The 13,605-nt window shown below is 36.3% G+C and overlaps 1 protein-coding gene across 12 annotated transcripts in view; it reads left to right on the top strand.

The window, feature by feature from the left end:
* The window catches only part of ATP2B1 (ATPase plasma membrane Ca2+ transporting 1), a 129,855-nt gene that overhangs the window by 68,126 nt on the left and 48,124 nt on the right, over positions 1-13,605 (top strand). For all 12 annotated transcript variants that reach the window (XM_072724558.1, XM_072724554.1, XM_072724561.1 and 9 more), the window contains exon 3: positions 10,418-10,615. In XM_072724558.1, the coding sequence (XP_072580659.1) occupies positions 10,418-10,615 (198 nt within the window). The remainder of the gene's footprint in view (positions 1-10,417; positions 10,616-13,605) is intronic.

The following is a 13,605-nucleotide window of genomic DNA, read 5'->3' as shown; positions in this document are numbered from 1 at the left end:
AGTTTGCCACTGAATTCTGAAAATTCAGAATTCTGAAAAGTTCTGAAAATTCTTACCCAGTTCAGTTTTATTATCATAAACTTATCAGAGAACTGTCCCTTCCTGAATTTCTTTGAAGGTGAAGTACTATTGCAGGAACACTTGTAAAAGCCTCAGAGTAGAACAGTAAATGTCTGTAAATGACCAAAAGATTTAAAAATGGCCATGGCTAACGACCTGTTGAGGGTTCATTATAAGGCAATCGACAAGGAAATTTGGTTATTTTTGTGACATACACTTTAAGGTAGTAGCTAGAATTTTAAGTGTTGACGTGTGATATAAGGACATATGAGGTCTTTAGACATTTCATGTTATTTTTTCTTACATTAATAACATATTTCCACACAAACATATTCTAAGAAGGTTTAACATCACCTATTTGACAATACTTCCCATATAATTTAACATACCAAATAAGTCTAATTAGGTTCACATCTCCCTCTTTATAAGGAGAACAAATCCTTTGATATATTCCAGGGGCCCTTTGTAAAAAAGTTAGTTCAAAGTGGCCAACATACTTCTTTTAGAATTGATTTTTGGGAAGTTTGTCAAAGATATCAAAAGGTTTGAACACTTAGGTTGATAGGTCACTCTGAAACAATACTTAGGTATTGATTTAACCAAAGTGACAAAGACTTTGCAGGAAAATACAGAAAGGTAAATAGTTGTAAAAAGCCTTAGCTTCAGGATGCCTGGGTGGCTTAGCATTGAGCTTTTGCCTTCAGCTCAGGGGATGATCCCAGAGTCCCAGGATGGAGTCCCACACTGGGCTCCCCTTGCGGGGAGCCTATGCCTATGTCATCCTTTGCCTATGTCTCTGTCTCTCTTCTTGTGTCTCTCTCTCATGAATAAATAAATCAAAAAAAAAAAAAAAAAAAGCCTTAGCTGCTTTAATTTTGAAGAGAACCAACTTTTTTTCAAGTAATCGAAGACCCGATGAGGGCAAAACACAGTCTTTTTTTTTTTTTTCTAGGCAGATTACATTAAAAGTAAAGAAAGACTTTTTTTTTTTTTTTACAATATCTTATTAAGAGCAGATCAATAATGTAAGAAAACATTGTTCTTTTATCAGGAAAAAAAAAACAAATTCTAATTTTATACCACTGTACTTTTGATAATGAAGCTCATTTAAAAAAAAAAAGATTTTATTTGAGAGAGAGCCAGCACAAGCGGAGGGGAGGAGCAGATGGAGAGAGATAAGCAGATTCTGTGATGAAATGGGGGGGGGGGGGTGCTGACATGTAGGCCTCAATCCCAGGACCCTGCGGTCATGACCTGTGTCAAAGTCAGATGCTTATTAACCCACTGAGCTACCTAGGTGCCCCATACTAAACCTTTTTTTTTTTTTTTTTTTTTTAAGATTTTATTTATTTGAGAGAGATGAGGGAGCATAGAGAGGGAGTGAGGGGAGAAATAGACTACCTGCTGAGCAGAGAACCCCATGTGGGGCTCTATCCTAGGACTGTTAGATGATGACTTGAGCTGAAGGCAGATGCTTAACCAACTGAGCCACCCTAAAACTGATTTTAAATTAATTTACTTTAATCTTAACCAGCTTGACTACACATCAAAATCTCCATTCAAAGATTCCTTTTCCAAAAACCTACAACTTTTTTACATTCAGATTTTATACTTTTTCTCTTTTCAAATAACCACCTCTTTTCTCTTTTTAAATAACCAGCCTCACTTTATAACAAATTTTCTTTTTTTTTTTTTTAAAGATTTATTTATGATATATATATATATAGAGAGAGAGAGAGAGAGAGAGAGGCAGAGACACAGGAGGAGGGAGAAGCAGGCTCCATGCCAGGAACCCGACGTGGGACTCGATCCTCGGTCTCCAGGATCGCGCCCTGGGCCAAAGGCAGGCGCCAAACCGCTGAGCCACCCAGGGATCCCCTATAACAAATTTTCCCTTGACAAAAGTGCAGGTCTATTTCTTTATACCTTCTTTACCAAAAGCCCACATCCAAATTTTGTTTTCATCTGGAGTTGTTTCCCTTATTATTTCTAGTATCTTTAAGCACACATGTTAATTAGAATTCTTAACCCTTAGCAACCTAAATAAGAAGTAAACAGTTGTGAACTGCCCTTTACATTACCATTCTGTGAATTGGCAGGCTTACGCTTTTTTATGATTGTTGGAAACATTTGTTTCAGAGTATTTTTAAGCATAGCTAAACATGTTTATTAGACTCATATCTTTAATTCTGTAAAATGAAGCAAAAAATATGTTCAGTAATATATGTTTCAGTGTTTTTTTTTTTATATTATTTTTTTTTTTTTATTTTACGATAGTCACAGAGAGAGAGAGAGAGAGGCAGAGACATAGGCAGAGGGAGAAGCAGGCTCCATGCACCGGGAGCCCGATGTGGGATTCGATCCTGGGTCTCCAGGATCGCGCCCTGGGCCAAAGGCAGGCGCCAAACCGCTGCGCCACCCAGGGATCCCCATGTTTCAGTGTTTTATCTTATTTGGAAATGATCTGTATCTTTAATGAATTTAGCTTAACTCATCACTTACTTTAGCAAAACTTTAAGGTTTCAGGTTACCAAAAAATAGGGGGAAATTATTTGAAAAGTTCACTTAAAAACCTTTTTATCCTGCTTGCATCTATTTAGTTTATTCATTCTAACAGTTATGTTTAGATCACCCACAAAAGCTTCATGAGACATTAGACAAAGTCAACCATTTTTTCCATGCTATTACTCATGTTGACAACTTTTATATCAGATATAAATTTGATTAGTAAAACTGGTAAAAGTTGTATCTCTGCACTTAATGCTGGTAACTCTGAAGATGTGCCTGTTTTAGTGAAACCACGCTTAAGCTTAGCTAGCTTTTATTTGCCACAGATTATCCCAAATCATTCGAACCTGAAAAACATTTGAGTTACTTTCTATACATTTTTGAGAATTTCTAAGAACACTTAATTCACATTTGAGTCCATTAAGTAGAACTACAAATTAATTGTAGTAATACTACCGGAGGTAGAAAATGCTACATATATACAACATGAAAATACATGTATACATCACACATACAGACATGCTTAAATATAGACATAAACAGAGACCTCGTGGTTTCCACTTTACTCATTTATAAAAGTTGGACCTAAGTGTTCTGGTAGATGGAATAAGTTAAGGCAACCTACTCAGATGGCTAAAGCTAAGTTTTAAACGACCTTTCCCCCTTTTGTTTTTCTTCTGATAAGAATTACTTCCCTGAAATTTGTACTTTAGCATTTACACCTCAGAGACACAAGGAGGAATGCAAAGTTACAAGCCTTTAAAGATTAATAGGGGAGGTTTGGGGATTGGTAAAAAGAAATGGGCAAACTTTGAATTGCCTCTAGAGTTGCATTTCTAGTTTTACAGAGATTTGTAAGATAGGATAGTTGCTCTCAATTCCTCAAAGAATTGGGTTGCAACTGAAGTGATGTCATAGGTTGATGACCCATCCAACTACATTATCCTCAATGAGCACAGGGGAGAGTGCCTTAACAAACATATCAGGCACTGACCAGTGCCTCCACTCTTCTTTCCCTTTTTTCTTTTTTAAGATTCTATTTATTTGAGAGAGACAGGAATAACGAGAGAGAGAGAGAGCGCACAAGAAAGAGAGAGAGCAAGAGCGAGCAAGCAGGGAGCCCGATGTGGGGTGCCATCCTAGCACCTGGGGATCATGACCTGAGCCAAAGGCAGACACTTACCCGACTGAACCACTCAGTTGCCCCCAGTTTTATTTTCTGCCTTTTTGTGTATCCACTTATCTCTGGAGTTAATCCAATTATTAAAGTGTTAGATTTTCTCTGTTTAAGAAATTAAGAAATTATTTAACTAAGTCCTTAGTATGGCCTTTGACCAAGAAGTGAAAGATACCTGAAGAGAATTTGCCTGTAGCATCAAGTGGTCTTATTTTAAAAGGGTAAATTGTTTAATAGTCTCATCAGAGTAGTAGAGAGGCAATTCAGGTGGAATATTAAAGAAAGAGGGAGGCAGGCAGTATGAGTATTATGTCAATCTTAGAGCCTTTTGTTTTATGTACCTCTTATATCTTCGCTTTTTCATTAGCCTTTTACAAAAAGTCTTTCAGTGAAGCTATTTTGGAATTTTGAAGTTTGGAGGCTTCTACACGCCAATAAAAATAAAAGTATCCCGTTATTTTTTATTTGATAGTCCTTGCTTTCAAGTTCACTACTTAAATGATCTTACTGAATTGGAACATTTCTCATAATAGCCATTGTGGTTCTAGGTTGTCTTTAGTAAGATTTTACCACTTTTACAGATATTCACAACTTCTGGAACCATATTTTTTAGACATAAAATAGGCAGGTATGTCAGAAGGTGGCTTGCCTAACTTTTTGAACTTGAAGATCGATCCCATTATTCAAAATAGAAGTACAGAAAACAAAAGAATACTCACCAAGAAGGGTAATGCCTTCACAAAAGTAGACCCCAGATAAAATTGGAGAGCTGAACCAAAAGGAGGGAGCTTGAATCCAAATAGGAGACTCACTGAACTGAAAGGATGGAGACAACTCACAGAAATGAAGAGCTCAAGGGACTCAAGTGGGACCAACAAAACAGTTCTGAGTGTCATTAGTTCAATAGAGGTTCAGCGCCTTCTCATCCCACTTCTGACACCAGGTAATGTCAACCTTAAATGAAACAAATGGTAATTTAATTAAACAAAGATGAGTTTATTTAAGAGTAATAGTGGCATTGCAATTCAGGAGAAGCAGACTATGGTGAACCAGAGGCAAGTCTGAAGAGACAGAGGGGAGGCCAGCTTTTATTAGGTTCTAGAGGAGATGGGTAGAGTTACTTTGAACATAACTTCATTGGAGAAGAGCAAGAGCTCGGGGTTGTGGCATTTTCTCATTGGCTAGGAATGGTGGGCAGTTTGTTTTTACTGAGGCATGTAGAAATCTTCCTCCTTCCTTCTGGTCCTTTAAGTTGACATGAGTGCTACATGTATGAGAATTCTCCCTTTATGGCTCCCCAACTCCTTTTTATTTATTAACATTGATTTTTTTTTTTTTTTAAGATTTTATTTATTCATGAGAGACACAGGGAGAGGCAGAGACATAGGCAGAGGGAAAAGCAGGCTCCCTGCAGGGAGCCTGATGCAGGGTTCAATCCCAGGACCCTGGGATCATGACCTGAGCCAAAGGCAGACACTCAACCATTGAGCCACCCAGATGCCCCCCAACTCTGTTTTAAATCAGGTTTTCTTTATTCATTCTTACAGCTACTTGATGGTTTTTAAAAATATACTTCCTGTTTGTGAAGCTAACTGGGCCTAAGGAAATGAATGCCACACATCCCTTTCACCTCCTTACCACTACACTACAATCAGCTGAGCCAATGGGACCGGATGGAAGATTTGTCGTTACCTTTATTCATAAGCTATACTTAATGATTTCATGTTATATCCACTTTATTTTTAAAACTAGGACCATGTAGTGTCATTACCAGTTTCACCCACTTAGCCACCCCCCCTTCCCCAAGGACTGTTGTTTTCTGTTTCCTAATGGCAGAAGCCTCTTCTAGAACTTAGAGCAGGCTAACACACCTTGGATTCTGTTTCCCTTCTTCAAAGGCTTTGCTCTGGTGTTAGTCTGTGCGTCTTGTGTTATCTTCTCTATTTAATTATTTCCACTGGCAAATTACTTGCCTTAATATCTTATCACTCATTTGGAAAAAAACCTAATGGGTTTTTTTAATGGGTTTTATTTACCTACTTTAATTCACTTTTACTGCTTTATTTTTTCTCTCCTGCATCATACTCCTGGATGTTCCATAATCATAGTTTCCACTCACTTTCTAATTCTTAATTTTATCTTCAGTTCTTTCTAATCAGTTTCTTCACAACACTAAGCTTTTTCAAGGTTATCAGCCTCCATCTAGTGAAAGGCAGTTATCCATGCTCTGTCTTCATGCTACTCCTTGTATAGCCATCCACATCATCGTCATCTTTAAAAAAAAAAAACAACCCTACTTTTCTAGGCTTCCATAATATTGTATGAACCTGTTTGTGAGCCCCTCCTTACCCCCACCCATTTCTTTGGATTGCCTTTGGCTTTTCTTCCCCTATTTGACCTTCAAATGTTGAGAGAGTTCCAAGGCTCTGTCCTCACCCCTCCTCCCTTGTCTGCTTTCTGGCAGTTCTCATTGGGCCCATGGCTCCAGAATCAACTATGCATTAATGATTCCCTGATTCAGACCTCTCGCTGAGTTCCAAATATGGCTAGCAAGTTGTCTACAGGCATTTCTACCTGATTATTTATTGGGCATCTCATGTGTAAATCTATAAAACAAAAACCATTAGCACTTGCTTCTCTTTTCCCACTTAATTCTGCAGTTCCCAAAGCCTGCTCTGTCTTGGTAAATGTCTTTAGTATCCATTTATGTAAATGTGTAGCTCCCCCCACCCCCCAACCTAGACACTCTTTCCTCTCTTTCATCCGTGTCGAATTGTTTAGCAAGTTTTGTCTAATCTTTTTATAGGATAATTGGCAGATCCAGTTAAAAACTCATATACAAGCCACCATCATCTCTCACTGCCCTGCCATAGCTACCTGACTGGTCTTTTCCCTGTGCTCTCGAACTCTTCAATTCATACTTCACACAATTTAAATGAGATCAGTTATTACTGTAGTACTTTAAAACCCTTTTGGGGCACCTGGGTGGCTCAGTCGGTTAAGTGTCTGCCTTTGGCTCAGGTCATGATCCCAGGGTTCCAGGTTCAAGCTGCACCCTCTGCTCTCTGCTTAGTGGGGAGCCTGCTTCTCCCTCCCCCTCTACTTGTTGCTCCACCTGCTTGTGCTCTCTCTCTCTCCATCAAGTAAACAAATAAAATCTTAAAAAAAAAAAAAAAAAAAACACACCCTTCTGTTTTAGAAAGGTTTCTGTTACACTTAGAATAAATACTAGTCTTCTGTGTTACTTTAGTTGTCTATTTGTTTCCCTCCAGTATGATATAAGCTTGGTGAATGTATGACTTGTCTTGTTCACAGTGACTCCTCAGGACATAGAATAACCCTTGAAAGTAGTAGATGTTAGGTAAATATCTACTGGATAACAGACTATTGTTGTAAAAGTCTTAATTTCATTATATTTAGATTATATAAGTTTATTATTTTATATTAATAGAAATATATTGCCTGCCCCCAATGCAATTAAAACCTGTAGTGTTCAATTTGTAACTTATCATCCCCTTAATTTAGCTTAATAGCTATTACTCTATAGTTTATAACTTGATGCTTTATGCCTTCTTAGGCCCTTCTAAATAACTTTGTTAAAAATAAATAAATAAATAACTTTGTAAGTTACACCAACAAATATTAATGCCTGTCCCCCAACTATGAAAGAAGTTAAGTCACATAGGCAAAATTTCAGTAGGTGAACTGAAATCTGTCTGATGGTTCCTAAACCAGATGACTTTTTTTTTAAGATTTATTTATTTATTTATTTATTTATTTATTTATTTATTTATGAGAGAGAGAGAGAGAGAGAGACACAGACACAGGAGGAGGGAGAAGGCTCCATGCCGGGAGCCCGACGTGGGACTCGATCCTGGGACTCAGGCAGGCACTAAACTGCTGAGCCATCCAGGGATCCCCTAAACCAAATGACTTTATTGATGTCATGTCCTAGGTGTGTGTTCATATGTGTGTCAGTGGTGTAGAAGAATGACAGTAACCTTTAGGACCAGCTGCTTTTTCATTTTCCGGATTCCCTCCAGTTACTTTTTTTTTTTTTTTAATTTTTATTTATTTATGATAGTCACACAGAGAGAGAGAGAGAGAGAGAGAGAAAGAGAGAGAGAGAGGCAGAGACACAGGCAGAGGGAGAAGCAGGCGCCATGCACCGGGAGCCCAACATGGGATTCGATCCCGGGTCTCCAGGATCGCGCCCTGGGCCAAAGGCAGGCGCCAAACCTCTGCACCACCCAGGGATCCCTCCAGTTACATTTTTAAACAATCTTTGGCTGTTTTTATCCGCATTAACATAAAATATTGCCCTCTATTTAACCAATGTAAGTTTTGGTCAGTTATTTTTATAGTTATAATGCTGACATTTAATTTTTTTTTTTAATTTTTTTTTAAATTTATTTATGATAGTCACAGAGAGAGAGAGGCAGAGACACAGGCGGAGGGAGAAGCAGGCTCCATGCACCGGGCGCCCGATGTGGGATTCGATCCCGGGTCTCCAGGATCGCGCCCCGGGCCAAAGGCAGGCGCCAAACCGCTGCGCCACCCAGGGATCCCAATGCTGACATTTAAAACTACTAGGTGTCAGATATAGATAATTAATGATAGGCTCTATTAAGTGTGAGTTAAACTGATAAAACCAGTATCTTCAGACAGATTCCTTAGGAAAAACATTGGAGACACGGGAGAGGAATGCAGTCTTTCATTTTCGCTAGTAAGATCATTAAAATATGGGCAGCCTGGGTGGCTCAGCGGTTTAGCGCGGTCTTCAGTCCAAGGCGTGATCCTGGAGACCCGAGATCAAGTCCCATTTCGGGCTCCCTGCATGGAGCCTGCTTCTGCCTGTCTGCCTCTTTCTGCGTCATAAATAAATGAATGAATGAATAAATAAATAAATAAACAAACAATCTTTTAAAAAAATCATTAAAATATAAGGCAAAACAAACTTACTATTTAATATCTTTTTATGAAAAAAAAAGGACACTTAATTCAAAAAGCAACAAGCACATAATCTCAGAACATTACAATATTTAAACTTTAAAACAAATTTTGTTTTGTGGAAAATGTTACTACATTGTCCTATCCCTCAATTAAACCATGGACCAGTGCTAACTGGTTGCAGCCAGGTGTGATTGGGGAGCATTGCTCTAGTCTGAAGAAACTGTGTGGATCTTAAATTATAATTTGCCAGTTTCTTCTTTCATACTGTCTTTCCCCTAGTCACAATTAGTACAATCCTTTGATTCCTTTCTTCTGTTGAACTCTGTCTCAAAGCCTGGAGCTCCGGGGAAACTTTTAGATGATGTCTTTTGTCATCAGAAATCTAAAATGCTTTCGAATGCCCAGAATGGATTGACCTTGTTACAGTTGCTAAAGACATCTCTGGAATCTTCTTGATACCTTTAACAACGTAAATAATTACCTTAAAATGTTTATATTCATTTCTTTTTATTCTAACAGTATACTTTCTTTGTTCTCTCTTGTACTCTTTGCCTGCCTCTACATTGGGATTACTAGCTGAAATGCTTAAAACCAAGAGCCTTCCATTATCTACTGTTTTCTTTCTTCCTCCTTTGCTGTTCTCTCCCTTCCCTGCAGAGAGAGAGAGAGAGAGAGAGAGAGAGAGAGAGAGATCAGTTAACTAAATTAATGCATTTAAATTTATGACGATAAATTGAAAGGTGTATCATTCTGGTACCTTGGCCTCCTTCTTTGATATTTTTAAACAGACTAAGGAAACAAGTCATAAGACTCTGCTGCCGGTCTTTTCATACCTATCCCCAACAAAAAGGTAACTGTATACATACTTTGTGTTAACGAATTGGAATATATCTAGGTTTGATTGGATCAGCAGGGTTAAATTAGAGGAGGACCTGCTAGGTAGGGTGAAGGAAAGGCAAAATTGATGTTCATCCAGCCAGCTCTTAACCTCTTCCCTCGTAGCTTTCAATTCCACACTTCAGGTAATAAATACATGTCCTGCAATGCACCTTTTCCCTTGTAGTGACAGTGGGTGCAGTCAGTAGCACTACATATTTCTTAAGCTGGAAATAAATCCCAAAAATAAAATTCAAAAGAAAAGTCAGCCCAAGTTTCCTGGTTCTTTGTGACGTGTAAATCTTTTATCAGTCCAAGTATGACAGCCATTTTTAGTAGAGAAATTTTTAGGGTTTGTGATAAATTAACTTCTCATTGTTCTTTAGTAAATTAGAGTAAAAATTAAAATTTTCACTCATTGAGTTAATAACCAAGATGCTGTTAAGTAAATCAAATAAATACATAATTACCCACTTTTGGATGGAAAACATCCTAAGTAAAGGTCAAAGAAGTGTTTAATACAATATAAAATCCATCCAACTGTCATCCCAGTTCTGGTCTCTGGCAGTCTAAAAGATGGTATAAGGTAGTACAAAAAAAAGTAAGCAGTTTGGAAAAGTGAGAATTCTTATCTAGTCTTGAGCTGTCTACCTCAAATGTCTTTTTAAAGTATTGTACACGTTTTTTCAGTGATTCAAATTCTGTACATTTGGTGTAATACATTAAAATCTTTTTGATAGGGTCTTATGAATTGGAATCTAAAGTATAATGAGTATGTCTTAAATAGGTATTTTCATTTGTAAATAGTGAAACTTTTCACTGAAATTTGTTTCTTTTCACTAGGTTTAAGTGGAAACCCTGCAGATATAGAGAGAAGAGAAGCAGTGTTTGGAAAGAATTTTATACCTCCTAAAAAGCCAAAAACCTTTCTTCAATTAGTATGGGAAGCATTACAAGATGTCACTTTAATTATACTAGAAATTGCAGCCATAGTATCATTGGGCCTTTCTTTTTATCAACCTCCAGAAGGGGATAATGCACGTAAGTAAATTGGGGAACAGGGGAAAAAGATTTTTATGTGTGATGTTAATAAATTCCGTTCATTTGCTTACTTAAATGTAATGACAATAGCAGATCAGCATTCATTGACCATGCTAAATACCATTCTAGTAGTACTTTTAATAGTTCTTTAAATATACTATCTCAGATCATTTTATGGTAATCCTATGAGATAATGTCACCTCCAAGTGAAATATGGAGGTTAAAAGACCTGCCAAAATGTGCATACCATGTGTTGGCAAGGAGCTAAGCCATACAGATGATGTGATTTGTGCCATCACAGTTTTTAAGGTCTTTGAACACTATATTGAAATAATTAGTTTTGATTTTTATTTGATCTTGGAAATCATTATGAAAGCAAAATTCTATTCTCTTCCCTAATTCATTATTTTTTAAGTTCTTAAATTGTGTTGCTATATGCATGATTGGGGCATTATTGCCTTGCCATTCTAAAAATGTTTATACTACAAAGCATCTTGACCAGTGGAAAAATACATTATTTGATGGTATATTTACTTTAACTTGTAGCTACAAATGGTTTTGTTTCCCACTTTTCTTTGTTCTTCTTTTCTCTTTTAAATTTCTTACTCTTTTTAATTTATTTAAAATGAATATTCTTTGACAATATATTCTATAACTGCTAAGAAATCTAGCTTGGATTTTGGTGACTATATTTAAATAACTATAGAGTAAACCACTAATATTTTATATATCAGAAGAGTGATGCAACCAATATGTTTGTGAAAATTTAGCCTTTTCAAGTTATGAAGACTTTGGTAAATATTTGCTAACTCTAAAAGTTGGCTTAGGCAGTGATTTAAAGTAATTCCATTAAAGGTATGCCTGGAGCTCATGTGAGAGTTGGGTTTTGGGTATTTTTTTTGTTGGAGAAAGTTGGCCACAGAGTAGGTCAGTTTACATGAGATCAGTGTATATATTGGCGTATTTCAGCAGTAGCACTGTTTACATTTTGCCCCAGAACATTCTTTGTTGTCGTGCATTGTACCACCTACCAGTTGAGGCAACCAAAATGTCTTCAGTTATTGTTGTGTTTCTCATAGAGGGCAAAATTGCCTATGGCTGAGAATCTCTGATCTAAATAAGAGATTTAGGCAATATTCTTACAACATTAAACCAAATTATTTTTGAACCTTGTACTTATTTTTATTAAATACTTCTTTTGCCATAGGAAGATGGAAGGGAAAAATGACAATTCATAGGAAATAATATTCACCCAGTGTCTCACTTCTTAGGGATTACTGCTATATACCATTTTTTATTGTATTCTCACAGATTTTTAAAGTTTGTTTTGTGTGTCTGTAGTTGACTCAGGTAGGTTTATGTGTGCACCCATGAGTAGGCCGAAAGGTGTGTATCTTGTTATATGACAGAAAGGTCATACCATATTCAGCAACATACAGCTAAGTTCTGTAGTGTTCAACTTACCCAACTCTCATGATAGAATATTGGGAATTGATATTCTTGAATTTAGTGAGTTGGAAGATTTTCAATTTTTTTTAACTTTTTACCCCCCCAATATCCTAAGAAGATTAACAAAAACTATTTTCAGTGGGAGTGGATTTTGTTACAAGGACAAATCTTTTTGGAACTAGCACTGCTTTCACTTGTAGAATATAGTGACAAGCCCTTTCCCAAATTTGCTTAAGGAAAATACTGGCGTTAGATATCCAACTGGAAAGATACACTAGAGTTGTCAGTGTCATAGGACACTTTAAAAAGAGAAATCTAGAGGGTGATGAAATGTTAGTGTTTGCATTTTTTAAATATCTATTAGTGTACTTGTATCTTTTCATCACATTATGTCTTAACACTAAGTAGTAACTTGTTTGAAAAGGAAACCCATTAATAATAAATCTGTAGTCCTAGAAATTTAAATTCTCAAAATTTCTTCTAGTGCTGTTTGGTGTGAAAATAAGCACTATAACCCTCCGTAAAGGAGTCTTTAGTTACTAGTCTTTAGTCACTACCAATGATTCTCAGATTTTTTTAAGTCTCAGGACGCCTTTACATTCAAAGTTAAAAATTCAAAAGAACTTTTGATTAAATGACTTTATATTTGTAGATATTTACTGTATTTTTAATTAAAATCAAAGAATTTAAAAGCATTTTATCATTGCGTTAAAAATTATAACTAAGTGCTGTGCTGTTATAATTACTATAATTATTATTAATGAAATTTTAAATGAAATAACGAAAACAGTAGTAATGGTGTTCCTCATTTCCTTGTATCTCTTTAATGTCTGGCATAATTGAAGATAACTAGATTCTCATCTGCTTCTGCATTTAGTGTGTTGTGTATCCATGGCTTTGGAAAATTCTACACATTCCTAAAATATAAGGCAAATTACATCTTAGTCTTATTACAGACAGTTTTGACCTTGAGAGATCCTCCTGGGGTTCCTGGACAACACTTTTTCAGAAGTACTTCTTATATACTGTTAATGTACACACGTAATGCACCATCCACGAAGTAGCTCCAGTGATGATTTTTAAGAAAGGAATATTTGCTTTACAGTAGAGAGCATAGACTGAATTTAGATTGTACATTTCTCTTAGGTGACTATGTTTACAGAGAACCCTGTTGTGAAATAGATTTTTTTATTATATTTGTGCTTGGACTTTACTGAAAGCATTATTAAAATACAAATAGATATAAAACTGGAACTACAATCCTTTTGTAACTTGGACTTTGCGATTATTTTTTGTTGCAGCTACTCTGAAAATTTGTAATGATCATCAGTAGGAAAAATAGGAAATATTTCTATAAGTATTAATTACTACCATCTGTTTCAAACTCATTCTAACTTTATCTGTATAATCTAAAGTAGAACTATATAAAATGGAAATACGACACCATTTATTTCATGTTCTCTTTTGGAATAGTCATCTAAATATGCATGTGAGATTTAAAGCTGAGAATGATATAACTGTCTCATCATTCCTTCCCCTCT

The sequence above is a fragment of the Vulpes vulpes genome, chromosome 10 (genome assembly GCF_048418805.1).
Source record: "Vulpes vulpes isolate BD-2025 chromosome 10, VulVul3, whole genome shotgun sequence".
Lineage (NCBI taxonomy): Eukaryota > Metazoa > Chordata > Mammalia > Carnivora > Canidae > Vulpes > Vulpes vulpes.
This window is presented reverse-complemented; position numbering and strand designations above follow the sequence as displayed.